The 26,995-nt window shown below is 53.9% G+C and overlaps 2 protein-coding genes across 2 annotated transcripts in view; one reads left to right on the top strand and one right to left on the bottom strand.

Moving 5' to 3' along the window:
* The first annotated feature begins 2,402 nt into the window (after positions 1-2,402).
* On the top strand, positions 2,403-10,946 carry PLEKHG4 (pleckstrin homology and RhoGEF domain containing G4). Its single transcript, XM_066242961.1, has 21 exons — positions 2,403-2,808; positions 2,975-3,070; positions 3,145-3,268; positions 3,357-3,450; positions 3,523-3,597; positions 3,678-3,794; positions 3,940-4,038; positions 4,131-4,279; positions 4,441-4,579; positions 4,682-4,798; positions 6,590-6,772; positions 7,021-7,523; positions 7,599-7,845; positions 8,512-8,601; positions 8,681-8,902; positions 8,995-9,165; positions 9,242-9,419; positions 9,857-9,973; positions 10,102-10,338; positions 10,430-10,545; positions 10,718-10,946. Exons 1-21 carry the CDS (start codon positions 2,418-2,420, stop codon positions 10,721-10,723), a joined length of 3,471 nt encoding a protein of 1,156 aa, XP_066099058.1. The 5' UTR covers positions 2,403-2,417; the 3' UTR covers positions 10,724-10,946.
* A 546-nt stretch (positions 10,947-11,492) lies between these two features.
* The window catches only part of KCTD19 (potassium channel tetramerization domain containing 19), a 28,216-nt gene continuing 12,713 nt past the window's right edge, over positions 11,493-26,995 (bottom strand). Inside the window, exons 3-16 of the mRNA XM_066244112.1 lie at positions 24,879-25,029; positions 23,901-24,092; positions 22,565-22,696; positions 20,557-20,767; positions 18,854-19,014; positions 17,452-17,555; positions 16,860-17,002; positions 16,579-16,662; positions 16,188-16,302; positions 15,203-15,830; positions 13,395-13,586; positions 13,082-13,236; positions 12,661-12,762; positions 11,493-11,606 (exon numbers count right to left, since the gene is read on the bottom strand). Coding sequence (XP_066100209.1) covers positions 11,493-11,606; positions 12,661-12,762; positions 13,082-13,236; positions 13,395-13,586; positions 15,203-15,830; positions 16,188-16,302; positions 16,579-16,662; positions 16,860-17,002; positions 17,452-17,555; positions 18,854-19,014; positions 20,557-20,767; positions 22,565-22,696; positions 23,901-24,092; positions 24,879-25,029 — 2,484 coding nt within the window. The remainder of the gene's footprint in view (positions 11,607-12,660; positions 12,763-13,081; positions 13,237-13,394; positions 13,587-15,202; positions 15,831-16,187; positions 16,303-16,578; positions 16,663-16,859; positions 17,003-17,451; positions 17,556-18,853; positions 19,015-20,556; positions 20,768-22,564; positions 22,697-23,900; positions 24,093-24,878; positions 25,030-26,995) is intronic.

Genomic DNA, 26,995 nt, shown 5'->3' on the forward strand with positions numbered 1-26,995 from the left:
TAGCTATGGCCTGTGGCTTGAGGCATCTTATTTGCCTCTGGCATTGGAGGGGTATGTATTCCTGCCAGCAGACCCCCCTCCCCCAACTCTTAAGGCTACGAGGGGGCCTGGCTGGTGGTTGGCAGTGGGCAGAGAGTGGGCAGCAGAAGTGGGAGGGAGCAGGAGGCAGTGACTCAGTGGGCGGCCCTGGGACAGCTGGGGAGGGAGCCAAGGTTGGACCTGATGCTCACTGAAGCTAGAGGAGAGTGGGGTGAGAGGGCCCACTGGGGTTGGGGACGGAGCGGGACAACTCCCAGGCTCCTCGCTTGCAGCCATATCAGCTCATGAAGGTCTCCTCGGTAGCTGAGAGTCCAGAATCTGGGTCCTAATGTGACAGCTGGGAGGAGGGCGGACTGCTATTGTTCCCACTTTGCCTGCTTCGGATGCCCCGGCTCTCTGCTCTGGCAGCTTTGTTGAGCTCATGAAGGAGGTCCCTGCCATGGAGTCAGGGAAGCTGTTACACCCAGGAACCCAGGCCTGAGCATGTTGTAGGGCACAGAGCCTTCTTTTGATCACATAGTCTACCTTCTAACAGTCTTCCCACATATTTTGGGGAGACCCACTTGCCTCAAAGGGACCTCATAGCTCAGAACTGGGAGGGAATCTCACAGGTAACTATCCACATGACTTTCACCAGTCGGGGATCCCCTGACTGAGGGTGAAGTGAGGGGCAGGGCACTAACATAGCACAAGTAATGGCAGCAAGTGGATCTGAAAAATGGGGTCTTCTCTAGTCTTCATGGCAATCCCAAGTCAAAAGGAACGACTTTTTTTTTTTTTTTTAAACAGGTGAGTAAGGTGAGGCTCAAAGAGAACAGAGTTGCGGGAGCCTGCCCAGCAGGTAAGTGGAAGACAGGCCTCGGTTAGCATATGTCTGGCTCCAGGACTGGACCTCGGTCCTAGCCCCCTTGGCTGGACTTTGTGGGAAAGGCGGTGTTGGCTGGGGAAGGCATGTATGTGAAAGAAGTGCCAGGAATGTAAGGGAGTGGAGGACTGGGCCTGATAGATTTGGTGGATCCTGGCTGGCCTGGGTCAGCTCCCACCCCAAAGGCCTTCCTGTTCCCTCCCTCTCTCCAACCCCACAGCAGCCCCTCTTCCCATCATGGGATCATACTTGTCTCTTGGTGCCTGGGCCTGGGGCCTGGAATGAAGATGTGGTTGCAAGGGAGGGGTCCCTCTCTCCCACTCTCCATGAAGATATGCCTGCCGTCTCCCAGCAGCCCCAGGCAGCTGATCTGGCCTTAGGGAGTCTCTCTTTCTAAGGGGCCTCCTGGGACCCTGGGATCACATTTTTCTTCTCACTGAGAGGAATGAGTGCTCCTTGTTTTGCTTAGGGAGGCTCCCCTTATACTGCGTGCATTCAAGAGCAGAAGCCCCCGTCCCCGCATGACCTTCCCCACACACCCAGGGGGACCCACAAGCTCACCCTTTGGCACACCTGCATCGCCTTGCCCAGCGGAGACCGCTTTTCGGGGAGTGGGCACGGAAGAACGGCCGCTGATCGCTGTCCCAGTCAGCAGGGCCCTAGGGGTGCGGGTGGAGCGAGCGGCCCGGGCCGCGGGCAGGGGCGCTGCAGGGGCCTATGCCTCCGTGCTCTCAGGGCGGCCCCGGTCCTCTGCCGTCGGGCCGGGTGCGGTGAGCTGTGGCTCCGTCCTCCGGCCCCCAGGGGGCGGTGCGGCGCCGCGACGCGGGACGCCTTGCGTTCCCTTCCCCGCGGCCAGGAGGCGGCGCCCGCGGACGCCGGTGGCGCACTATTACAAGCCGTCCAGGCTCCGCTGCGGTACGTTCGACGGCTTCGGCTGCGCGCCTCCCCGGCTTCCCTGGTCCCCGTGGCGTGTCCCGGGGCTATGAGTGCGGCGGGCGGGTGGGAGGAGGCGCGCGAGTCTCCAGGTGAAGCCAGGACCCCGTTGGGCTAGCGAGAGCGAGCACGAGGCAGCGCCCGCCCCCAGCATAAGCCTACAAAGCTGCGAGAGTCCCCTTCCGAGGGTGGGAGCCCATGTGAGTGCGCCGGGCCTGGACGGACGGGAAACCTCTGCTCCTCTCACACCTCCTCAGGCCTGGACTGCAGCAACATCGCTTCCTGTGACCAGGAACCAAAACTAGCACTTCCTACAGCCTAGTGCCTTGTGCCTGCCTTACCCGCCGAGTGCTACCTGACCGTTTTCAACCCCTTTCCTGGATGAACTGAGGCCTCCGTTCACACAGAGGCCCCAGCCCATCTGCCGCTTGCCATGAGCAGGCCTACCCTTAAGGAGTGGGTGGAAGGGTCCCTGGAGCATGGGGATGAGTCTCCAGACTCCCAGGGCCATGCCACGGACTGGAGATTTGCTGTGTGTAGTTTCAGGGATGCCTGGGATGAGGAGGAACCTGCTCCCCAAATGCAGGTCATTAACCCCAGTCCCCCAGGACCACCAGCAGGGGCCGCCCAGAGTGAAGGGCTACAGGGCAGCCCCCTGCCTGGGGAGCTCCAGTCAACCCCAGGACAGATGGCTGTAGATGGGTCAGCGGATGACCAGAAGGGCACATCAGGAGGTTCCTCAGGCAAGTCAGAGAAACTGGTCCCCTCTGAAGTGGAGAGTCTCTTATGCCCAATGTCCTCCCACCTCAGCCTGGCACATGGCAAGAGTGCCAGCCAAGGGGAAGGTTTGGTAGGGGACTCAGGTCCAGACAGGGTAAGGCCAGCTGGCTTGGACCCTGGAGGTTTGGATAGTGACTCTGTGGACCTTGGAGGCCCTTTATCTGAGACATCATCACAGCTGCTGGAGGCAGGTAAGGGAGGCTGGGCAGAGATGTCTTGGAAGGGAGTGGGAGTGCTTGGAGGGGGGTGTCGAGACTTGGGGAGGGTTCTGACCTTGCTCAGACTAAAGCCCTGGTCTGAGAGGAGGATCTCAGGGTAGATGGGCCAGTGCAGACCCAAGCCATTTCCTTTCCTAAGACCCCAGTGAATCCAGCCTTTCCAAGCCTGTTGACTACCTTCTGGCCCAAGACCTATCCTGGGAGCTGTTGGCCAGTGGCATGGCTGCCCTGCCAGGTAGCAGGAAGGACTAGAGGTGGTGGAGGTTGGGTGACTTGACTGGGCAGATGTTCACTGCCCTCTCCCCACAGGGACTCGAGATGTAGAAGGCCGGGCAGTGCTGCTTCTATGTGCCCATAGCCACACCTGGCTTCATCCCAAGTGCAGCAGCCATGAGCTCGTTCGCCTCCTGCTCTACCTGCGAAGCATCCCCAGGTTGGGAGGAGGATGTTGGAGGGTACAGCCTGAGTTAGGAGATGGCAAGGCCTGGGAATTAGATACTGAATGGAGCCTGCTCCCTTAGGCTCGAAGTACAGGCCCTGGGACTGACTGTACTAGTGGATGCCCGAGTTTGTCCCCCGAGCTCTTCCCTCTTCTGGGGGCTCAGCCAACTGCAGGTGAGTACAAAATTGTAGCTCCCCACTCCATTTGTGGGATTGGGGGCAGGGCTGAGCTCAGATTCCTTTCAGGAAGCAGCCCCAGGGTCTGTGCACCAGGTGCTGCTGGTCGGGAAAATGCCAGACGAGGTGCCTTCAGGGCTGCAGGTACTGAGCCACGTTGGCCAGGGGTGGAGGTGGGGTGCTTCCCAACCAGGCCTGGGTGACAACACCTTTTTCTCCTGCAGATAGAGCAGCTGTCCTCTCATCAGAGCCTACTGACCCACATCTCCACTTCATGGCTCCCTGCTTCTCTGGGAGGAGATCTGCCTTACTGCCACGAGGCCTGGCTGGACTTCCGGAGGGTCAGTGCACTGGGTGGGGCAGAGGGTGGGTATGTAGCCCACCTGGGCAGCAGGAGCCTCTCCTGGGCTGGCTTGCGCAGCCTGGAACCAGGATGCCTGGGACCAGCACTGTGTACTGCTCTGTCGTGCCTGCCCCTACTCATAGCGTCTGGAAGCCTTACTGCAGAGCTGCCAGGTGGTGTGTGCCCTGCTCCAGGGGGCCATTGAAAGCCTGAAGGCTCTGCCCCAGCCCATGGAGACTGGGGTAAGTGTCCCCTCCTGACTTCTCCTCAAATTCTCCCTGTCATCCTTTTTTCTCCCAAGCTTACCTTCACTACCTATTGGCTTTAATCACAGGAAGTGAGTCAGCTTCTACGGCAGGCACAGGTCCTGATGCAGTACGTGCTAGACTCACCACGGCTGGCATGGCTACAGTGCCAGGGGAGCATAGAGTTGGCATGGCTGAAACAGGAGGTCCCAGAGGTGACCCAGAGCCCAGACTACAGGTAGGTGCAGGCCTAGCTCCCAGATCTTGCACCAGCACACCATATCCTGTACCAATGACTCAGCTGATTGGCTCAGAACCAGCCATTATTGTGGTCCCCAGACAGGGTGGAGTGGAGCAAGGCAACTGGCAAAGGCTCTAAGATCGTGTATCCTGTACTAGGCCAGCAGTGGACAAGGCTGATGAACTATATGGCCGCGTGGATGGGCTGCTGCACCAACTGACCCTGCAGAGTAACCGTCGAGTACAGGCACTGGAGTTGGTCCAGACCCTACAGGCCCAGGAGGGCAGGCTGCACCAGGTAGGAACTACCCACTTAGATGGACCCTATCCCTGATCTCATGCGTGACCCTCCAACCCACAGTAACTCTGCTCTGTCCTTTCCCTATTTGTGCCCTTCCAGATTGAAATGTGGCTGCAGCAGGTAGGCTGGCCAGCACTGGAGGAGCCCAAGGAGCCTTCACTGGACATGCTGCTGCAGGCCCAAGGCCCGTTTTGGGAGCTAGACCGAGCTGCCCAGGTGAGTTTGGCCACGTGTTCATTCTGTGAGCACTGGGCCAATTTGCCAGGTAGTAGGACTATAGGGTGAGTGAAAACAAATCTATCCTTTGTTCTCTTGGGCTTTATAGTCCAGCAGATAAGTTGTGACTAAAGGTTGAAAGTCATATATGTGTGTTTCCAAACTGAGGCAAGAAGCTATAGAGAAAAGCAATTTCAGTGGTTCTACCTGAGTGTGTAATAAAGACCTGGCCCAGGAGGGGTGTTAGGCAGGCTTTCTTTCTTTCTTTTTTTTTGTATTTTCTGAAGCTGGAAACGGGAAGGCAGTCAGACTCCCGCATGAGCCCGACCAGGATCCACCAGCATGCCCACCAGGGGGCAATGCTCTGCCCATCTGGGGCGTTGCTCTCTTGCGACCAGAGCCATTCTAGTGCCTGAGGCAGAGGCCATGGAGCCATCCTCAGTGCCTGGGCCAACTTTGCTCCAATGGAGCCTCGGCTGCTGGAGGGAAAGAGAGAGACAGAGAGGAAGGAGAGGGGGAGGGGTGGAGAAGCAGATGGGCGCTTCTCCTGTGTGCCCTGGCCGGGAATCAAACCTGGGACTTCTGCACGCCAGGCTGACACTCTACCACTGAGCCAACCGGCCAGGGCCTAGGCAGGCTTTCTTGATAGTGATTTTTGAGCTAAGGTAGAAGAGGGTTGGAGATATGAGACATTCCAGGATGAGGGCACAAACAGCATGTGCAAAGGTCCTGTGACAGGACCAAGCATGACTTGCCTGAGGAATTTTAAGAAGGACATCGATGTTGAAATGTAGAGCAGAAAAGAGAGGGAAAGTAGGGTGAGAAAAGGTTAAAAAAGAAAAAAAACGCTGGAAAAGTGGTCAGTGGCCAGATCACTGGGCCCTGTAACAGTGGACAGTTTAAGCAGGAAAGTCATATATTTAGATTTCTGTTCTAGGATGACTACCCTAGTTTCTGGATAAACAATGATTTGGAGGTGAGTTCATTGAAGAGGCACTTGAAGTGGTCCAGGTGGAAATGGTTGCTCTGGCCATATTATATATGATAGCAGAGGGGATCTGAGAAATTGATGGGATTTGATGGTATGCATATATGAGAGGGTAAGAGGGAGAGGCAGAGGGAGAGGGAGGTTGTAAGAATGAATGAGTTCTGTTCCTTGAGAGGTACCAAGAGACAAGGACTTTTTAGGAGAAGGACATTTATGAGTCCAATCTTGGGTGTCCTTTGGAGATGACCATGGGGGAATGAGAGGAAGGTCCATTAGGATTGGGCCTGTCGCTCAGAGGAGAAATCTAGCTGCAGAGGGTCACTTGGTGGATGTGGGTGTGTGGATGACATTTGAAGTGTGGTCATACAAGATTGCCTAGGAAGAGAGAGTGGATGGTCTTCAGGGGCCTCAGTGTTCTGGGGCCTGGGTCAGGGTTTGGGAGCAGGAGAAGAAACCACCGGGGAAGGATAGGGAGCGTCGGGAGGGGTCAGGAGCCAGAAGAGAAAGGGTTGAATATTGCTGAGCTGTGGAGTCAGACGAGTCCTGAGACGTGCTGGGAGGTGGGCAGCAGTGGATTGGAGTAGGCTGATGAGGTGAAGACACAGCCATAGTAAAAATAGACAATTCTTCCAGGAAGGTTTGGCTGTGGAGAGGGGCTAAGAGAGAGAAGAAAATGTGGGGATGGGGAGTGGTCTTTAATTATAGAGGAGACTTGATGATGATGTGTAGATGTCAGTGGAGGAGACCTAGGTTCGAGGGCTAGGCTGCCAGACGCTGCTGCTGAGCCCAATCTCTGTCTCCAGGAGCAGGCCAGGCAAGGGGAGAAGTTTCTGCAGCCACTGTCTGGCTGGGAGGCAGCTGAACTGGGCCCCCTTGGGGCCCGCTTTCTGGCCCTGCAAGCCCAACTGACTGAATTCTCTAGGGCTTTGGCCCGGCGGCGGCAGCGGCTGGCAGATGCTGAGAAGCTGTTGCGGTTCTTCAAGCAGGTGTGTGAGGGGGCCTATTCCTGGTGGTCAGGAGGGCCCGAAGGGTGGCCGCTCAGCTGCTCCACAGCCTGAGCTCTTCCTGGTGGTCCTGCCTGCTCTTTCTCCTCGTCTTCAATCTGACCCTTAAAACCAACCTCTGGGAATATGGCCTGGGGCCAGCACCCTGTGGGGAGGGGTCGTGGGGAGAAGGTTTGGTCTTGTTCTTGGTGGGATCCTCCTTCAGGACCTGTGTGGCCTTGGTGTTGCAGGCCTCAACATGGGCTGAGGAGGGGCAGCGGGTGTTGGCAGAGTTGGAGCAGGAGAATCCAGGGGTCGTGCTGCAGCGGCTGCAGCTACACCGGACCAAGCACCCTGACTTGCCTCCTGCCCACTTCCAAAAGATGTGGGCTCTGGCCACAGGGCTAGGCTCTGAAGGCATTCGCCAAGAGTGCCACTGGGCCTGGGCACGGTGCCAGGACACCTGGCTGGCCCTGGACCAGAAGCTAGAGGCTGCACTGAAGCCACCACCAATGGGCAGCACAGCTAGCCTGTGTGTCAGCGGGGTCCTAGCTGCAGCTGCCACCCGTCCCCTGAGGAAGGCATACAGCCTTGACCGGAATCTGGGGCAGAGTCTCAGAGAGTCTGTCCACCACTGCCACCATGTGGTCACTGTGGCTGCCTGCCACAGAGCAGAGGCTGGAGATGGTGTCCAGGCAGGGCCATCCCCCACCATGCCTCTGCCAGGCAGCTCTGATCTCAGGAGTCCCAACAGGTACGGGCACTGAGCAGGGCAGGGAGGGCAGTGGCAGGGCAGATGTCTAGGGTCCTGACTCCACCTTCCTGGTAGACTGCAGCTGGTGCTGGCAGAGTTGGTGGCTACGGAGCAGGAGTATGTCCGTGCCCTTGACTATACCATAGAGAACTACTTCCCCGAGCTGGATCGCCCCGATGTGCCCCAGGGCCTCCGTGGCCAGCGTGCCCACCTCTTTGGCAACCTGGAGAAGCTGCGCGACTTCCACTGCCATTTCTTCCTGAGGGAGCTGGAGGCCTGCACGCGGCATCCACCCCGGGTGGCCTATGCCTTCCTGCGTCATGTAAGCTCCCTAGGCCATATGGCCACAGCTGATTCTGCTACGCTCAGCAAAGCTGTTGGGTCCATGCTTGGTGCCAGGCCTTGTGCTGGGTGTAGCCATGAGTGAAACAAATAGGGCCCTAGCCCTCAGGATGCTCATAGTTAAGTAGATGAGACATAAAAGTGAAAAAGGTAATTTCAGATTATAGTTGGGGCTAAGAGGAAAATAATCAGAACAGACAAATGATTGTGAGTTTCCAGCAGGGCACGGGTTCCCCCTTTAGAGAGAGAGCAGGTAGTCTTGAAGAGCTGGTGTTTGAGCTGAGGCCAGAGGGAGGGGCTGGAGTCAGAGAACATTCCATCAGAGGACAGAGCAAGCGCCCAGTGGTTAAGGAACAGACGGGTCAAGGTGGCTGAGTGTCCTGAGCAGAGTAGTAGTAGTCCGAGGTGAGCTGAGACCAGAGAGGGTTCTCAGGGAGTGGGAGGAGCAGAGCTGTGTGCAGGACTTCTTTCCCGAGGGCCCGTTCTTGTCAGATCACCCCTCATTTGAAGCAGGGCAGATTGAATCTGCAGAGCGAGGCCTTTTCTGGGAGCTGCCAGTTGGCATTTTGGTCCTCTCAAGCTGAGGTAAGGGCAGCCTTTGGGAGCTGGCCCCTTGCATCTGGGGCTGAGCTACGTGTCCTTGCAGAGGGTGCAGTTTGGGATGTATGCACTGTACAGCAAAAATAAACCTCGTTCCGATGCCCTGATGGCCAGCTACGGTCACTCCTTCTTTAAGGTATGTGAGCCTGTGTCTGTAGGGGAGGCAGATGGTGGGAACCTTGGAAGTGCCTGATGATCTTCGGCCCACCTGACAGGACAAGCAGCGAGCACTGGGGGACCACCTGGACTTGGCCTCCTACTTGCTAAAACCCGTCCAGCGCATGAGCAAGTACGCGCTGCTGCTCCAGGAGCTGGCGCGGGCCTGCGGGGGGCCCATGCCAGAGCTGAGCGCACTGCAGGCTGCCCAGAGCCTGGTGCGCTTCCAGCTGCAACACGGCAACGACCTGCTCGCCATGGATGCCATCCAGGGCTGTGACGTGAGTCCTGCCAGAGCATGGTGGGCAGCTGCAGTGGGTGTTGAGGGTGGTGGCAGAAGAGGCTGGGCACCCACTGGGCCCCAACTTGGCAGGTTAACCTCAAGGAACAGGGGCAGCTGGTGCGACAAGATGAGTTCACAGTGCGTGCCGGGCGCCACAAGTCCCTGCGCCGTGTTTTCCTCTTTGAGGAGCTGCTGCTCTTCAGCAAGCCTCGCCGAGGACCCACGGGCATCGACATGTTTGCCTACAAGCGCTCCTTCAAGGTAGGCCCCCGCCTGCCCTGTGCCCCTTGCTTCCCACCGCCCCACCCCTCACCACATCCCTCTCTGGGCCACATAGATGGTGGACCTTGGCCTCACTGAGAGCTGTGGGGACAGCAACCTGCGCTTTGAGATCTGGTTCCGCCGATGCAAGGCCAGGGACACCTTTGTGTTGCAAGCTGCCAACTTGGCCACCAAGCAGGCTTGGACGGCTGATATCTCCAGCCTGCTCTGGAGGCAGGCTGTCCACAACAAGGGTAGGCCCTGCCCCTCCTCCACCCCCAGGGCCCTGGCCTACCTCACCCCGCACTCCCCTCCCCAGAGAACCCCTCCCACAGGCGCTCAGGACGGCCTAGGGACCTGGAAATGCTTGGGAAGTGGGAGGAGGTCCAGCAGCAGCAGCCAGTGCAGGGAAACCCTGCAAGTCAGCAGTCCTGCTGTCCCTGTCTCTGACCGTGGACACAATATTAATCTCTCTGAGTTTCGAGGCCTCAGCTCTAAAAGGTGAAGCGCACCTGTCCACAGGATTGCTGGGAGGAGAGAGCCTGGCACCAGAAAGGCTCAGTGCACGGGATGGTTTCTCTTCTGGGAATGGGTGTCGAGGAAAGACTTATTTAAGGGGGAGGAATAGATAGAGGCCGAGGGCCAGGCTTAGGTCACAGAGGGCCCCAGCTGTGCCTGGCTCTCCACCCAGAGGTGCGCATGGCTGAGATGATGTCCATGGGTGTGGGGAACAGAGCCTTCCGGGACATCGCCCCCAGTGAGGAAGCTATCAACGACCGCACCATCAACTATGTTTTAAAGTGCCGAGGTAGCCTTATGGGGTGGGGGTGAGGGGATCTGCGCGGGAGGCAACATGGGCCTCAGTCAGCCCCGGTCTTCACTCCCCTCAGGACTTTGGCTCTCACCTGTCCCAATCTGACCCTCTCTCTTATGCAGAAGTTCGTTCTCGGGCCTCCATTGCTGTGGCCCCATTTGAGTGCGATAGCCCCTACCTGGGGGCATCGAGCTCCCTTCCTGCAGACCCTGCCTCCCACTCTGTACTGGGCTCCCTCAACCTGCACCTGCACAGAGACCCGGCTCTTCAGGACCTCCGTTCGCCCCTGTATTCTGCCAGCTTCCCCGAGGAAACAGCGCTGGACGCTGACGTGGAGCTGGGCAGCCAGCCGTCCTTGAGTAGGTCTGGGCTTAGCCAGGGGCAGGAGGGCATGACTTGGGGTCTGGGCTGCCCCGATGATAGCTCACTCAGCTCCTCACCCTCCCCTAGCTCCTGAGGACTCAGAGGTCTCATCCCAGTGCCCGTCGGCTAGTGGCTCCAGTGGCTCTGACAGCAGCTGTGTGTCAGGGCAGGCCCTGGGCAGGGGCCTCGAGGACTTGTCCTATGTGAGTGCCATTTCGCCCCATACCCACCAGCCCCACCCCAGCCCATTCTGGGCCTATGGCTGCCTTTCTTTTAGGTGGAAGTGGGGGTGGATGGGCCAGAGCCATTCCCCAGAGACACCACCTGGACCCCGAGCCAGGGAAATAGACATTCATGCCTAGCTTCACATCACAGGTCTGAGCCTGGGCTTGAAGGTGAGAAGTGCATCCAGCAGCTTGTAGCTCAAAGGAATATCACTTTTCTCTGGATCTACTATGACAGGGCATAGCTGGCACCTGAGCCACTTCCAGCCCACATGCACTGCCCTATTGACTACCCTTTCTGATGTCTATGCCCATTGGACAGACTGGCAGGGGCGTCTCCAGGGGAGTCTGCTGCAGAGCCTGAATGAGCACCCTGATCCTGGGCTCCTGGCCCTTCTTCTGCCCCCTCTCCGGCTCCCACTCCAGTTGTGGGTTAGGGTTAGGCTAGAGAAGAGGTGGGTGATTCCATGCTCTAGGCTGGCGGGGCACCAAGTGGTTCCAGGCAGCGACCGGACTGCCCCACTCCTCCAGAGGAACACAAGTGAGTTCCCAGCTGCTGCTTCCCAACCCCTGGTCTCAAAGGCAAGCTCCTCAAACTGAGGGGCAAGCCCACCCCTATTGAGCCCTTACTCTTGCCTGTTCTGGCTCCCCAGACCCCTTCTTATCAGGGTCAGTGTGGTTATATCAACTTTGCCTTTTGAATAGCTTCAGTTAGATTTGTTGTCTAAAATTACTTCACTGGCTCTTAGGTTTTTGGCGTCTCAGAGGGGAGTCTGGGCCTTTGACTTGTGATTTACTCTTTTATTTGTTTACAATAAAAAATAGACTGATACACACTTTTGGATGTGCACATGCATTCTGGGGACATCCGTGGTTCAAATGAGTCTTAGAAGCTTGGGATATGTGGGGCAGCATCTCTGGGCACCCTAGGCCTCTTGTAAGTACTTGCCCAAGATAGAATAAGAGACAGACCTAGACAGGCCCCTCTGGATGAGCAGGTCCACGCAGCAGGCGTATTTCCTGGCGAAAGGCAGTGTGAGCTGGAAGGAAAGACTGGTCTTATCCCTGATTTCCTGGCCAGTTGCCTACTCTACCTCTGTGTGTGCAGGTCCTCCCAGCTGGTCAGGAGCAGGGACAAGGTAAAGCCAGTTGTTGGGAAACTAAAATGCTCTTGGGTTCAGTTCTACCCAAGAGCATCTCACAGGGTTGTGACTAAAAATGGCTACCAGGGACCTGAGCAAAATGACCAGTCAAAAACATATGGTTCCTGCCACCGTTTTTCCACTTTCTAGCTACAGATGCTGATTTTATCTTCCCAATCAGGCCAGGGCCTAATAATTTGGCACTAATTATTAGTGTGTTTATGGCACAGGTGTTAGAATAATGTACTTAATTACAGAAATACCAGCTTAGTGAGAAATTAGCTAAGACTTTTTCACCTACAATGTTAAATATAAATTTTGAACCCTAAAATTATCTTAAGGAATCATTCCTTTGCCCTTATTGAACTTTTCTTTTTCTTTATATAAGTGCTCTAAATATGAATAGAATGTACGAAAGGGTGACATCGTGGTTAAGCAGGTGAAGTTGGTATTACCTATTGAAAAGGTCTGACTCAGAATAGTTTGTTTTTAGAATCACAAAACCTTGGGCTTGATGAGCTTGCCTGAGTGTGGCCATTGTTAGTGATGAAGGCAAAATTAGTATCATTGGAGGAAAACTACAAAAACAAGTAGCCTGAATATTACCCCACCCCCTTATGTAAGAGAGAGAGAGAGAGAGAGAAAGGGGGAGGAGTGGGAAGCATCAACTCATAATAGTTGCTTCTTGTATGTGCCTTGACTGGGCAAGCCTGGGGTTTCAAACCAGCGACCTCAGCATTCCAGTCAATGCTTTATCCACTGCGCCACCACGGGTCAGGCTTGAATACTGCTTTATGACCACTCTGGACTGGTTAATTTCAGCCATCCTTTCCCTTCCCTGCAACCCAGGGTCCTGAGGTCTAGCTGGCTTGCCTTCTGGGAAGCAAGACACAGTGCCCATCTGAGGCATCCACAGGGTCCCCATTCCCAGTGGGGTACAGGAGGCTCTCACCTCCACCCAGCTGTGCAGGCATTCTTGGGTATGCCGGTCACCCTTGAAGCCAGCAATGGCCAGCAAATCCATCACAAACTGCTTGGGGCTGGTGTGCAGGGTCTGTCAGGAGAACCCACTGTCAGGCAGGGCCGGGGCAGCTGCCTGACACACATTTGCTCTCAGCCCTCAGAGGGGGATGCAGAACAGGGGCTTCCCTGGGCCTGCAAGGGTCAGGAGGCACTGTCACTCCACATTGCATTGGCCAAGGCTCAGTCCAAATGACACTGCCCTGTCTTCCTGTCCCTGTTCTTGCCACCCTTCTGCCCCTGACTTATCCCCCACCGCCACCGCCCTGGCTTGCTTCCTCTTGCCTTGCATCCCTTATTGTGGGGTAAGAGGACAGGTGGGGAAGGACCAGGGCCTGGGGCCTATCACGTACCCACAGGTGGTTGGCCAGGGAGACCACCGTGGCTGTGGTGGCTTTGGGGTCCTTTTGTCTGATGGAATCCAGGATGATGTCAGTCAGGAAGCGGTGACATTTCTGTGCATAAAACATCTCTTCCCAGGACAGAGAGAAACTCAGGAAAGTCACTTCTGTGGAAGAGAGAGAGGATGTGGCCCCAGCTGCCCACAGCTAGGGCCTTAGAGGCAGCCTGTAGTAAGGGCTCCCAAGGTGGTCTGTCTCCCTGCAGGACCCTGGGTGGGGCTCAAGCATCCCACCAGGAAGTGCAGGCCTGATTCCAGATCCTCACCTTGGGGCAGCGGGCTTGCTGCAGGCAGTGTGTGCCTCAGGATGTCCAGCTGTGTGGTGTAGATGATGCTGTCCTCAAAGAACATACAGGAGCCATCATTGCCCACCACGGGGGGATGGCTCACTCTGAGGATGACCCCTGTGCTTTCTAGATCACTGGCCTCAGACAGAGGCTGCTCAGGGGCAGGACTTTCTGTGAAAACAATGTGGGGAGAGGGTTCTTAAGCCATCTCAAAATTCAAGCAGGAGCAGACCTCTGGTGACGGGCCAGTACAGTCAGTCACCCCAACTTTCCAGTAACTGCTGCCTCTAGCTTCCCAGAGCGGCACCTTGGGTTGGCAGGAGCCTGTTCTTTCTTCTCTTCAATGCCCTCTAAGGAACTCTCCAAATTTCTGTTAAACTAAAACTGGTATCAAATAAGGCCAATAATAACCCAGATGGAGACTGGAAATCTTTGTAAAATTATAAAATGAGAGGAGTTTTTGGGTGAGCATTTGATATATGACCACTCTAAAGAGTATGCTTGACAGGCCCTGGCTGGTTGGCTCAGCGGTAGAGCGTCAGCCTGGCGTGCGGGGGACCCGGGTTCGATTCCCGACCAGGGCACATAGGAGAAGCGCCCATTTGCTTCTCCACCCCCCCCCTTCCTCTCTGTCTCTCTCTTCCCCTCCCGCAGTCAAGGCTCCATTGGAGCAAAGATGGCCCGGGCACTGGGGATGGCTCCTTGGCCTCTGCCCCAGGCGCTGGAGTGGCGCCGCTCGTGGCAGAGCGATGCCTCGGAGGGGCAGAGCATTGCCCCCTGGTGGGCAGAGCGCCCTCCTTGGTGGGCGTGCCGGGTGGATCCCGGACGGGCGCATGCGGGAGTCTGTCTGTCTCTCCCCGTTTCCAGCTTCAGAAAAATACAAAAAAAAAAAAAAAAGGAGTATGCTTGACAGACCAACTGTGGCTTAGGGTCAGGGAGCAAGAAAGCACACCCCCAAGCAGGGCTGAGTCACTGAAAGGGAAGGCAACAGTACTGTAGGGAGGACCTTGACGGAGCAGGAGAAACAGTTCATCATGGCTGTTCTCAGCACACATCACGGCGCTGCTCTGCACCGCTCCACAGACCCTCTCACCCTCTCTTCAGCTCCTTATTCTGTCCATTCCGCTTCAGCAACCATCACCTCCTTGCAGTCACCCAAGTCAGAAACCTGGCCCCTCTGGCCGAGTCCTTATCCCCATTCTCCCCCAGCCTGTCCAGCCTGTTGGATTTAGAATGACCTCACCACTTCTAACACTTCTGCCTCCCACTGCTGCATTTCCTCTGCTTCTGGAGCAAGCTTTCTGAACGCACACCTTCGGTTAATGCTTGCTCTCTTGGTTAATGCTGCAGTGGCTGCCCATTCCCCTTAGGACCAGAACAAAGTGTCAGGTCCTGAACTTGGGCCACAAGCCCCATCTGATTACTTTGTCTTCAGTCTTATCTTCATTCTCCACAGGAAGCCTGGCCTCAAGCTAGATCAATGACCTGCTTCCACAAGCACCAAGGCTTCTTCCTTCCTCTGCTGACACTCCACACTTCATAGGCTCCCCTTTCCTCTGTGCTCCGTTACTTCATGGGCACCCCTTTCCCCTGTGCTATATGTAGTTTCTCAGCTCCTCAAGCCATGCGGTTGTGTTAGTCATACCCCTGAGTCCGCTGCTTGGCGCGGAGCTGGCACTGGTGGGTGCAGGGTTCTAGCCCCCTCTGTAAATAACGCTGTGGTCTTGGTCAAGGTTTGCTTTTCCTGCTGTACATGAGACTTAGGTCAGGGGTGGGACAGGACTCACCTCTCTCCTTTGACCTCTGCTTGCCCCAGTCCTTCAGGGTGACAGCTCTTTTTGTGGGGAAGAATGGCTTAAATTGTGGCTCTGGCCCTTTGTCTTTGGCTCCAGCTCCAGCCCCTGCCTGCAGACCTAGGTCCTTCTCTGAGGCCGTGGGATAGCTTTTCCAGGAAGCTGAGGTGCTGGGCTGGGAGGCAGCCTCACCCCCTGACGGGAGCTGCAGGCTAGCCTCCTCCAAGGAGCTGCTCTGGGGAGCTGGCAGTGGCTGGAAATCCCATTGTTTGCAATTGACCATGTCCCATTCCCTCACCAAGGAGATGAGTTTTTGCATGGGCGTGACAGGAGGGTCTTTGGTTTCACATTTCTGTGTGAGGTTGACTTTGGCGGACTTTTTCTTGGGGGGACTTTCAGGGTGGGCCCCCCAGTGTCTGGGGTTGGCACACAGGCTGGAGCAGTGGGAGTATGTGCTGGGATTGCCTGCCCGCTTGGCGCCTCGGCACAGGGACATCTGGATAGTCCGGGAGTACCGCTCAGCCTCCTCCACTTGGCTGGACCTGGGCAGGGTCCCCTTGGCCTTGTTCCATGGGGTCCTGTCACTGCAGTCCTGGAAGTCCACAGGTATGCAGGCTGGGGCCTGGGGAGGGAGCACAGCTGCTCTGGGCATGTTGTACTTCTACACTGGAGCTCCCCCTAGATCTAATAAGCTGGGCCTCTGAGACTTCACTTGCTCACCCAGAATGATCCTGTTCCCCACATGGTCAGCCATTTGAGCTTTGCTCTGAGTGGGGGTGGTGTCAGCCCAGGGGCCTCTCATACTCCAAAGGGACATGTGCGGCCAACACTTCCATGGGCCTCCTTTCCCGTTCAGAAGCCAGTTACTGTGCTAGGAATCCAGCTAGGCTCTGCCCGCCCCCCTCGCAGCAGAGCCTGCCCTGAGCTTTGTGGGATGCCCTTTGAGGACAACACCAGACCAGAGGAGGCTGGGCCTTACTTCTTTGGCATCTCTGCTGAACTCCATCATCGACTCTGGTCCTTCTGTCACCACATGCAGCCTCCTGATGGGAAAAGCTTCTTCATTTTCAGATTCCTTCTCCTGAGTCCATGACCTACAGACTCCAAGAAGGATTGGTTAGTGAGTGGAAGTTTCTATTATACTGGCCCATCGCTCAGTCAGCCAGGCTGACTGAGAGTGAACTCTAGACACCAGTGGAGAAGGGGCTCTTAAAGGGTTTGCTGAGGTCACTGCCCAATCCTGGGCCTTCCCCACCTCCTTATCCCCAAGGAGAACAGGTCCTGCTGGGAGATGGGACTTAAAACAGGATTCCCAAGAGGAGTTAAAGGAACAAACTTCAAATGTGGTGTCTGAAGCAAAGTCCCCTTACTTGTACGCCTCACATTGCACAAGGGCTTCTGAGAGGGATGGGATGTGGTATTCCTCTACCTCCTGGCAGAAAAGGGGCCATTCCCTGCAAATGACAAAGAAATGTTGGACTGGCCAGCTGGGTGAGAGTGTGGGTAGGGACATAGGCCTTCAGAGCTTCTGCCTTCAACAGCAGTTCACATGTTGGAAATACAATAACCTCTTCCCTGAAGGCTGCAAATTCAAGTTTCCTTTGTTACACAGGGATGGGGTTTCAGCACATAATCTCCTTTCCTCACTTACTTAAATTCAGATGGTAAAAACAGTTTTCCAAGTCTCAGGAAGTTGAGAACGTGTCGGAACATTTGGCCATCTCCGTGGATCAGCAGGGTCTGTCCGTATGTGATCCAGTACACTCTCTGAGGGTTGGACAGCAGCTCTGGATACTGCAAGGGATTGGACACCTAGCTCTGTTAGTGTGGGTTAAAGAGCTAGGTCTTTAGTAAGGGGCTGATCAGTCTTCTCTCTCTCATTTTCCTGACCATTCCAGAGCAGAGGCTTTGGTATTTGTTGGCCACAGAGCCACATTGGGAAGCAGAACATCTAGGGAGAAGCCCATTGTTTCTACTTCAAGTTTTGCTGGCCCCTAACCCACCATCTTGAGGCATTTGGAACCCCACTGTACTTCCTGCTCAGTCCAGGCCCCTCAGACTGAACTCCTCCCTACCCAAACTCCTGCGGGCCTCCTCAGGCTGCTGTTTAAATGGTAAGAGTAGGGAGAAGGTCCTTGTTCTAAGCAGGCGCTTGGGGCTGTGAGGTTCAGGTGCTAGGTTCCAAAGCAGCTCAGATACAGAAGCCAAAGGGAGTGGGGCGGGCAAACTGGGGCTGGCAGTACCTTTAGCAGGGTCTGCAGGGTGGTTGCATACCAGTGGCTTCCAACATAAACCTTGATGATCTGTTGGGGAGAATACACAGTAATTTCTGCCATCCACTCCTCATCTAAGGAAACCAAAGAGAGGAAACACGTCACATGGCCCAGAAGGGAAATTTCAGTCAACAATGTATTGCATGTTAAGACTCAATATCTTCCTCAGTCATATTATGTTGCTTACTCTTAAAAGCAGCAGAAATCCCTGACACCAACCTTTCCTGCTGCACAGGCCTTTCCTGTGGCTCACCATTCTTACCATTTGGTTTCTTGGGTGGTGAGGTAAGTTTGGAATGGTGGCTTGGAGGGTCAGGCTCCACTTGGGTGGAGAGGGTAAGTCCTTTGGAATCCCAGCCCCAAGGGCACTGCTGCTCTTGCCCTGACTCACTTCTCTCAAGAAAGCTGGACTGATGTTCCTGTCTACCTACATTGTCAACTGCTTCTGGTTTCTGGCTGCGCGTGTCTTGGGTTAAGTTTTTATGTGGCTACTAAGACTGGAGCTAGGAGTCCCTCGTCATGTTTGTGCTGATGGTTTGGTGACTGTCACAGAGTTAGTTCTTATCAATTCACCACCACTTCTATAGAGAACAAGCCTTAGTCTGGAAAATGGGGCTTTCTTCGGGGGACGACTAGACCTAGGCTTTGTTGTGATGTTTGGGAACCAGTTTCTAATGAGCTTTGTAATGAGTGAAGGGTATATAACCCAATTATAATGAGATAAGGTGTATATAATTAAGTTGTGAGTTCTGAAGATAAGGACTGGATTTGTTTTGCTCACTTCTGTACACCTAGTGTCTGCTTTTATCCTGGCATATGGTAGGTGCACTATAAATGCTGAATGTTGCAGAATGACAGTAATATGGAGTAAACCTGACCTGAAAAACTTTTTGTTAATAGGAGGTTATAGGCAGATGTTGAAAACAGTACTGTCTTGGACTCAGATATCAACTCCAGTTCAATCATGATCTAACTATATAATTCGAGCAAGTTACCTCCCTGAGCCTCTGCTTCATCTGTTAAAGAGACTCGGGGGCTGCTGCTCCCTGGATGGCAGTGAGGACCAAATGAGTACAGCATGTCAGCACCCAGGGCTGGAGCTATGCCTCAGGCACTGTGCAGCCCCACTCTGGGTCTGTAATGCTCAGCCTGTACCTCCCTGTCTGTACTGCTTGAGACTACTTGGGGCTTGGGGGGCACAGGGGTCACTTAACATGAAAGTTTTCCTTTAGACAAAAACCCACGTGGGCTGTCTGGCTTTTCTTACCTCTTCTATCTATAGTTTCTGGCCCTGGCCAGCCTCATTTCCCCCCTCTGATCCTCCAGGCCCTCCCTTGATGCTAAATTCAAAACAAGAAGTTTCTTCATTTACTGAGCAAATCCATGGGTTCCAGAGTCCTTGGCTCCAGATGAGTCTTCAAAGCCACTTTCATTGGCTCATAGGTGACGTCCCTCTTGTCCAGGAAGGCACAGAGCTCATACACCTCAGAAATGGTTTCGGTCAGGGGCAGCCGGCAAGTCCCTAACCAGTTCCTGCTCAGAGGAAAGGCCTGTCACAGAGAGCCTCAGCCCTGCACCCCAATGGAGTGTAGCCTGTCAACTTTGTGTCTAGAATGTCTTGCCTAGCACTGGCTCAAACCTGGTAAAGCGTTTCCTTGATTTAATTGGAAACCCGGTGGTATCTTGTAGGACAGTGAGGTTGAACACAGGCTCACCCTTTTGGAGCTGAGCTTGAACTATTTCATCAAAGCCCTCTCATTGACTAATTGCAGGCTTTCAGGCCCTGTCTCAGGTGGAAAAGCCAAGCCAGAGCCCAGCCACATCTTTCCTGGCCCCATAAGTATCTGCTCAAGACACCTCTAGTCACTATGTGGCAGCCTGCCATGATCTTGTTAGATTGCTAATACCCTGTGTGCCCAAGAAAGTCCGAACATCAACCCCCTCCCTCTAAAGGCACTTTTCTTTGCCCTCTGTGAAATTAGGGGTGGGCTACAAAGGCCCAAAACACAATATTGAGGTAAGAGCATTGAGGATTGGCTGATCCTCTCCTCAAGGACTCAGAAAAACCCAGTTCTAGCTTTAGTTTTAATACCAATGTATTTTGTGACTCTAAAAGAATTGTTCCTCTTTAAGCCTCATTTCCCCCTTCTAGAAAAATGGATTGGGACCCTGGCCGGTTGGCTCAGTGGTAGAGCGTCAGCCTGGCGTGCAGAAGTTCCGGGTTCGATTCCCGGCCAGGGCACACAGGAGAAGCGCCCATCTGCTTCTCCACCCCTCCCCCTCTCCTTCCTCTCTGTCTCTCTCTTCCCCTCCCGCAGCCGAGGCTCCACTGGAGCAAAGATGGCCCGGGCGCTGGGGATGGCTCCCTGGCCTCTGCCCCAGGTGCTAAAGTGGCTCTGGTCGCGGCAGAGTGACGCCCCGGAGGGGCAGAGCGTCGCCCCCTGGTGGGTGTGCTGGGTGGATCCCGGTTGGGCGCATGTGGGAGTCTATCTGACTGTCTCTCCCCGTTTCTAGCTTCAGAAAAATACAAAAAAAAAAAAAAAAAAAAAAAAAAAAAAGAAAAGGGATTGGAACCCATGCTCCTGCACTAATGGGGATATTCTGAGCTCATCCCTCAAGGCAAAGGCCAGGTATCACCTCCTCTATGAAGTCTGCCTTTATTTCTGGGGACTCATTCCCAGCTCTGGCCTCTCTGTGCATCCAGTGAGCCTCCCAAGGGTTGAAGAGGAACCTATGTAGGAGGATGTGAATGGGGGCAATACTTAGGATCCTAAGGCTTGTGACTGTGGCTTGGCCACCTCAGACCTAGCAGAGGGCTAGAACCAGAGCAATGGCAGAGAACAGAGATATGGAACAGTCCGGAATCTTTAAACCGTGGGAACCCTTGCACCCTGGCACCAGTCCTCTCCTCTTAACGCCGGGCTTCAGTGCTGGTGATAGAAGAGGCTAAAATTATGGGTTTGCTCCCAAGGATGCTACTTCCCTCTGGCTGGTGGCAGGGCCCCAGGTTAGTTCCTAGAGAAAGAAGCCCACCCTAAGTGGGACTGAGCTATTACTCTCTGAGGAGACCCTTACTTGACGTGCTGGAACAGAACCCCATTCCCCGTGATGTACAGTCGACTTCCATCCAACGTGCTCTCGATGCGGAGCTGTCCCAGCGCAGAGTCCGGGTACTTGACCAGCACACCCAGGGCCATCACGTATAGTGGCTTCACGGACTCCAGACCTGCTGCACGGCCCCCCTTCCCTGGGCTTGGGGAAGGACAGGCGGTCCGGGAACAGCCACCTGTGCCGGGAGAAAGAGGTGACTCCTAGACCCCTCCCATTCATACCTGTATTGGAATCAGTGGGTCTCCTTCCTACTGAGGCTCTGAATGAGTACTGAAGAGGCTTAGCAGGTCCACATTTCCTTCCACAGCCCAAATCTGGGTCGTCTCAAAATCAGTATAATTTTTCATATTGAGTCAGGTTTAGAGGTCAAAACTATTAGTTGGGAGGTGGGGTGGGAGAAGAGAAAACTCTGCCGTGTCACTCCTCTTGGCATTCCGAGTTCAGTGCAGCAGCCCCCGGGGCCAGCTCTGCGAGCAGCTCCCTCCGTTCAGGCTCCGCTCTGACTGCCCGTGGGGGAAGTCGGCAGCCTGCGCACACAACCAGAAGCACACTACAGCTTCCCACATTCGCCATCTGTGTCACTCCTGGGCAGGATTTTCCCCAGAGATACTCTATGTGGTATCACTTTCCAATGGGGCTTTTGGGTTGCTGGCTCCTGGGCAGGACACTGTGCTCCTGCAGTCAGCGCCACGCACAGTCTGCAGTGGCCACAGTGGGCCCCGGGGAAGCTGCTGGGTGATTTCTCCGATCCTAGGAGCAGGCCTACGAGAGGGGCAGTGCTTTCCTCACATCACAGATGAGGAAACTGTCCTGAGAGACTAATGAAGCACCTCAGCTGAACTGCAAAGCAAGGCAGGGGCAGAGCTGCCCACCCCAGGGCTACTGGAGTCGTCTCGCTTAGGTGTGTGCTTTAGAGAAGGCCAGCACCACACTTTCTGCCTTCCACCTTCCCATCGCTCTCGTGGCGTAGGCACCACTCCACCATCTCAGTGACCCGTGTTCTCTGAGGAACAGAAGCCTGTGGGAGAGGGGTTTGTAGTCATACCCCCTTAACTGGATTGTTATAAGAACCTGCGACGGTTCCTGAGACCTGCCGCAAGGCGCTGTTGCCCCCAAATAGGAGAGCACCCTGTTTGCTGGGGCGGAGGCTGGGAGAGCAGGGCCTGAAGACAGGGAAGGCCTGTCCCCACAGGCTAAATGTCTGGTGATGTGCAGACCACACTTCCCACATGCTATACATTCTTGGTTCTATACATTTTCAGAATGCCAGCTGAGGTCACACTGAAGTAGCTAGCTCCTGTGACATGCACAGGACTTGCACAATGGGATGACGGTAAAAAAAAAAAGAAAATGAAAAAAAGAAAAAAACGTGAAGAGATGGGCAAGCTAGAACGAAGTAGGGCCGGGAGCATGAAGGCCTGGACCGGACCAGGGTCAGGAAGTGTCAGGAGTGGGCAGAGACAGACGCAGGAGCCAGCGGTTTCGAAACGAGACAAGGGAATTTGGGGTTGGGTGGGAACACTGAAGCACTAGTGAGGAATTTGTTCAACAATTCCCACCCCCACCCCCAGCTGTGCCTGGAAGACAAAGGACAGGAGTGGCAGGTGTGTGTTGCTAGTTCCAGTGGCTCCCAGACCTGCCCTGCTCCTGGGAAATCTGCCATCAGGCCCAGCCTCCCTCTCTAGAACATTCTGGCCTGGTTTCCCAACTGAAGCTGAACTAGGCTACTTAACAGCCCCTGTTGGCTGTAAGCCACCCACCCTCAATGGGGAGGCTGAACAGACAGAGGCCACACAGGACTTCAGATGAAATTCCTCTCTTGGATTCTAAGACAGCCCAAACACCTGCTTCTCTCACACCACCCAGAGCTCGAAGCAGTTGTGGGAGGGGGGATGTTTGTTCTCGGCTCGTCCAGCTCCAGCCCGACGGCCCCAGAATGTCACGGGGAAGGCAGGTTTCCCTGGTGGCATACCCATGTCCATGCGGTACAACCTCACAGCTTCAGTGAGCTCAGGGATCTCTAGAATTTCGACTTCTGCTTCTAACACATCTATGTTGGAGAAATTATCTGGTAGTAAAATCTTCCGTGAGCGAAGAAAATTCACTTGAAAAGCAAAGGAAAACAAAATGAGTTAATGAGATCATTTCTAATTGAACTGAAGGTCCAGGTTTATGGCAGGTTGGTAATGCTGCAATTTATCCTAGGTTCTCCTGGTTCTGAAACAATTTCTAAACAATACCTGGTTAGATTAGCTTTAAGCCTGTGGTTTTCAAGGTGAAAGACTCCAGATTACTTTGCTGCCTGTGTTTGAGTTCATGGGGGTGGTCTCCCGTGACCTGGCCTGGGGCTCCCAAGCCAGAAGCTGCCGGTGAGCACACTGGCCCTGAGACTTAGCCTGCCGAGTCCTGACCCAAGGCAGGTCATTCCAAAAGAAGGAGTTGTCTTGCCGCTTAGACAGGGAGGGCTCAGTTGAGCCTGGACTGGCAGGTGGCACTGTCCCTGCCTGGAGTGCAGTGTAGGAGGCAGAGATGTCCTGTGTGAACCAACTTGGAGATTCAGAAGCACATCACAACTTTCCAGGAGACTATGAATATGAATGGGGTTCTACGCATTTGGGCCCCTAGTACAACTTGGGTGTTTCCTGCCTATTCATCTAGATGGCAGCAGCAGCATCTTAGAATCCAAGATGTCGTTCAGTTCACACCCCCACCAGAGCTTGCCTAGGCAGTGGTGGGAGGAAGGCTCTCTCTGTCCTGGGCTGAAGATCTCATCCATCCTTAGGCCATTAACTCAAGTGGACAATTCTATTCTAACTCTGGGGAACCTTTCACCATCTACCCTTCCCTTTTATTCTGAGTTTAGTGGAAGTGAGAGTAGGTAGGGGACTATACTTTGAAACACACCTAGTTCCTCATTCTGCAGTGAGAGGAACTGAGGCCTGGAGCCCATGTGGTAGGTAGGTAGGAACAAGAAGGGTAAGTGACCTTTGAGTCCAGCTCAGGGCCTTGCCCTTCACACCAACTCTTAGGGTCCCTGACACTGCCACAGGTAGTTTCTAGTGCCCCCTTATACCCAGGCCATCCTGGATGAACAAGGAATAAAATAGCCGGGGCTGGTAGGAGTCTAAAGCTGGGATGCTACTTGCCTCCAGGAAGGCTCTGTCATGCCTCCATCAGCTCTGCCCAGGGATGCTCCTGAGACCCTAAGCACAGGCTGGGCCTCCAAGGCAGGGAGGGGTGGATGAGCCCTATTAGGCCACCCCCTCCTCCACCCCCACCCCCATGTTACCCCCAGAGAGAGCAATCACCGATGAACCGGAACTCGCTGCACTCGCACTCGATCAGGGCCACAGTCTCGGCCAGCCACAGCAAGTTGTCTTCAGTCACCAGGCTTGGGTACTTGGCCACCAGGTCTAGAGGCAGGAAGCAGTAGTGCACCTCCTCTTCCGTGTCTAACAGTGGTGTGTCCATGAGCCCCAAAGGTGCCTTATCATGTAGGCCTGGAGGAGAATGTGCAGAAGGCTGTCACCGCCTCCAAGAGGCCCAGTCTCAGATGCCACCAGGCTTTCACTGATTCAGGGGCCCCAGAGGAAGCTGGGAAGACTCTCTCTGGAGATGGTCCCTGCCGGGTGCTTTCTTTCTCTCTATTTAGATGTAAACCTAAGGTTTGGCAGGAGTGTGATGGATAGCAGGGCATGGAAATCTATTATTTTCCATAATGAAGGGCAGTGGGACATGCTATACAATTTTGGCTTTGTATCCAAAGTAATTAAATTCACATTGGTTATCTATTTGGTTCTTTCTAATTGATCAAACTAACCATTGTGACTTACAGGTAAAATAGATCCTTTTGACTCTTCTGGAAGTCTAAAATCCATCCATAATCATGAATGGTTGTTTGATGTCTCAGCTAGGCCAGTCCATACTGCAAGGCATCCATCAAACAGTGATTGTTTGGGGACATTTCTTATGTGGTGGTTAGAATGACTTGAAAGGATGGTGGAGTGTTCCCTGACTAGTAGGAAGTGCAGCATGCAGCCCAGCTCTGCCTGAGTGAAACCAGTATGCACAGGAATGAATGTGGAGGAGGATCGATGCCAGTGGGTAGGCAGCCATGGAGAGGGCATGTGTCAGGGTACACGATCAAAGGAGATGACAGTGACGTAGAGAAATTGTTCAGAACTAGTTCAGAAATCAAGGTACTCTCTGGATGGAAGCCACTTCTATTAGGGTGAGGAGAAGGGAAGCTGGTGGGGGCTTCAGGAAGGGTCGGCCTGTAGTCATACCTGTGAAGGCTGGGCTTTTTATAGGAAATTCTGAGGGTTTGCTGATACACTTCCATGTTCGCCAGTAGTTCAGAGATGCTCTCTCGGCAACAGGTATGTCTGCAGGCCGCACACGTAGATGGTGTTTCCCTTCCTTCAGATTATCTAGAGTCTGTTAGATAAAGAAGATTACCACTGTGAAAATTCTAAATTAAGTAACTACCAATTCTAGGGTAAAATACCAGGAAAAGATAGTATGTGACTTACTTTGGTAAAGTGTTTTAAAATAGAGTCAATCACACAAAAATGTAAAAATTTAGGTCTATAAGATGACTTTATTTTTTTAAATTTTATTTTATTCATTTTAGAAAGGAGAGAGAGAGGGGGAGAGAGAGAGAGAGAGAGAGAGAGAGAGAGAGAGAGAGAAACAGAGAGAGAAGGGGGAGGAGCAGGAAGCATCAACTCCCATATGTGCCTTGACCAGGCAAGCCCAGGGTTTCGAACTGGCGACCTCAGTGTTCCAGGTTGACGCTTTATCCACTGTGCCACCACAGGTCAGGCTTATTTTTTTTTCTTAAGTGAGAGGCAAGGAGGCAGACAGACTTCCACATACACCCTAGCCAGGATCCACCCCGCAAACCCCCATCTGGGGCCACTGCTCTGTTGCTTGGCAACCGAGCTATTTAGCACCTGAGGCTAGGCTATGGATCCAACCTCAGTGCTTGGGGCCAACTTGCTTGAACCATTTGAGCCATGGCTATGGAAGAGGAAGAGAGAAGGGGAGAGAGGAAGGGTGGAGCAGATGGTTGCTTTTCCTATTTGCCCAGATGGGGAATCGAACCCAGTGACACTCTACTACTGAGCAAACTGGACAGGGCCAAGATGATATGTTGATATTCAAAATCTCATTGATGATTTCTCTTCTAATTTTTTTTTTTTTTTTTTTTTTACAGAGACAGAGAGAGAATCAGAGAGAGGGATAGACAGGGACAGACAGACAGGAACGGAGAGATGAGAAGCATCAATCATTAGTTTTTCGTTGCGCATTGCAACACCTTAGTTGTTCATTGATTGCTTTCTCATATGTGCCTTGACCACGGGCCTTCAGCAAACCGAGTAACCCCTAGCTCTAGCCAGAGACCTTGGGTCCAAGCCGGTGAGCTTTTGCTCAAACCAGATGAGCCCGCGCTCAAGCTGGCAACCTTGGGGTCTCGAACCTGGGTCCTCGGCATCCCAGTCCAATGCTCTATCCACTGCGCCACCGCCTGGTCAGGCTCTTCTAATTTTTTAAGCAGTATTTTGGATGATAGTTTATGTGGATTAATAGAAATTTATCTTACACAATCTAAAGGGTAATTTATATTTAACCATTAAAAACTTGAGATTTCCAGTTATCATTTCCCCTCAAAAGTTCAAAAACCCTTTTTGACCTGTTGTAATTGTTTTGTTCTGCTTGCTGTCTGTGCTCATCCTAAATGTGGAGTGTGGTCTAAGTAGGGAAGTGGAGGTGGCACAGGGTACATTTCCAAAGTGTTTTCGCTCATTTGCTCATTTACCCTAAACCTAAAACAGCTCTTGGAGATAGATGTGATCTGTTTTGCTGACGAGGCAGCTGGGGTCACAGGGTTTGTGACTTGCCCAAGCAGTCTTCCAAGTCCAGAGCTTCTCCACTTCAAGGAGCAGGTGAGCAGGGGTGGGCCGAGGCTGGAGTGGAGCACCCTGGCTAAGCAGGGCTGATGCCCGGGGCAGAAGAAGATGGGTTGGGTGTCTTCATGCCGCCCACACTCAGGAACCCATTCTCCCTCAAAAGTCCTGCCCAGGGGACAGGTTATCATAACAGCAAGCTCATTTTTTCTGTCCCTAGCTTGTGGGAGACTGCAAGCTGGCAAAGCCCTTGTAGTTTAAGACTTAAGCCAAAAGGCTAAGCTCTTCCCACAACCTCTGACTGTTTAGGTTGGTAAAGGCAATTTACATGCCCTTCTCCACACCTCCATGTAGCTGTGTTTCCACTAGTCTCATGCCCCATGGCCCTCAAGGAGACTAGGGGCAGTTTTCTTTTTACCCTTTGTTTTGTGAAGTTAAGATGTTATGCATGGTGGAGGGTTTTCTGCACTTGGGAGAATTCTTGGTTTGCCTCA

Source organism: Saccopteryx bilineata, chromosome 9 (assembly GCF_036850765.1).
Source record: "Saccopteryx bilineata isolate mSacBil1 chromosome 9, mSacBil1_pri_phased_curated, whole genome shotgun sequence".
Classification (NCBI taxonomy): domain Eukaryota; kingdom Metazoa; phylum Chordata; class Mammalia; order Chiroptera; family Emballonuridae; genus Saccopteryx; species Saccopteryx bilineata.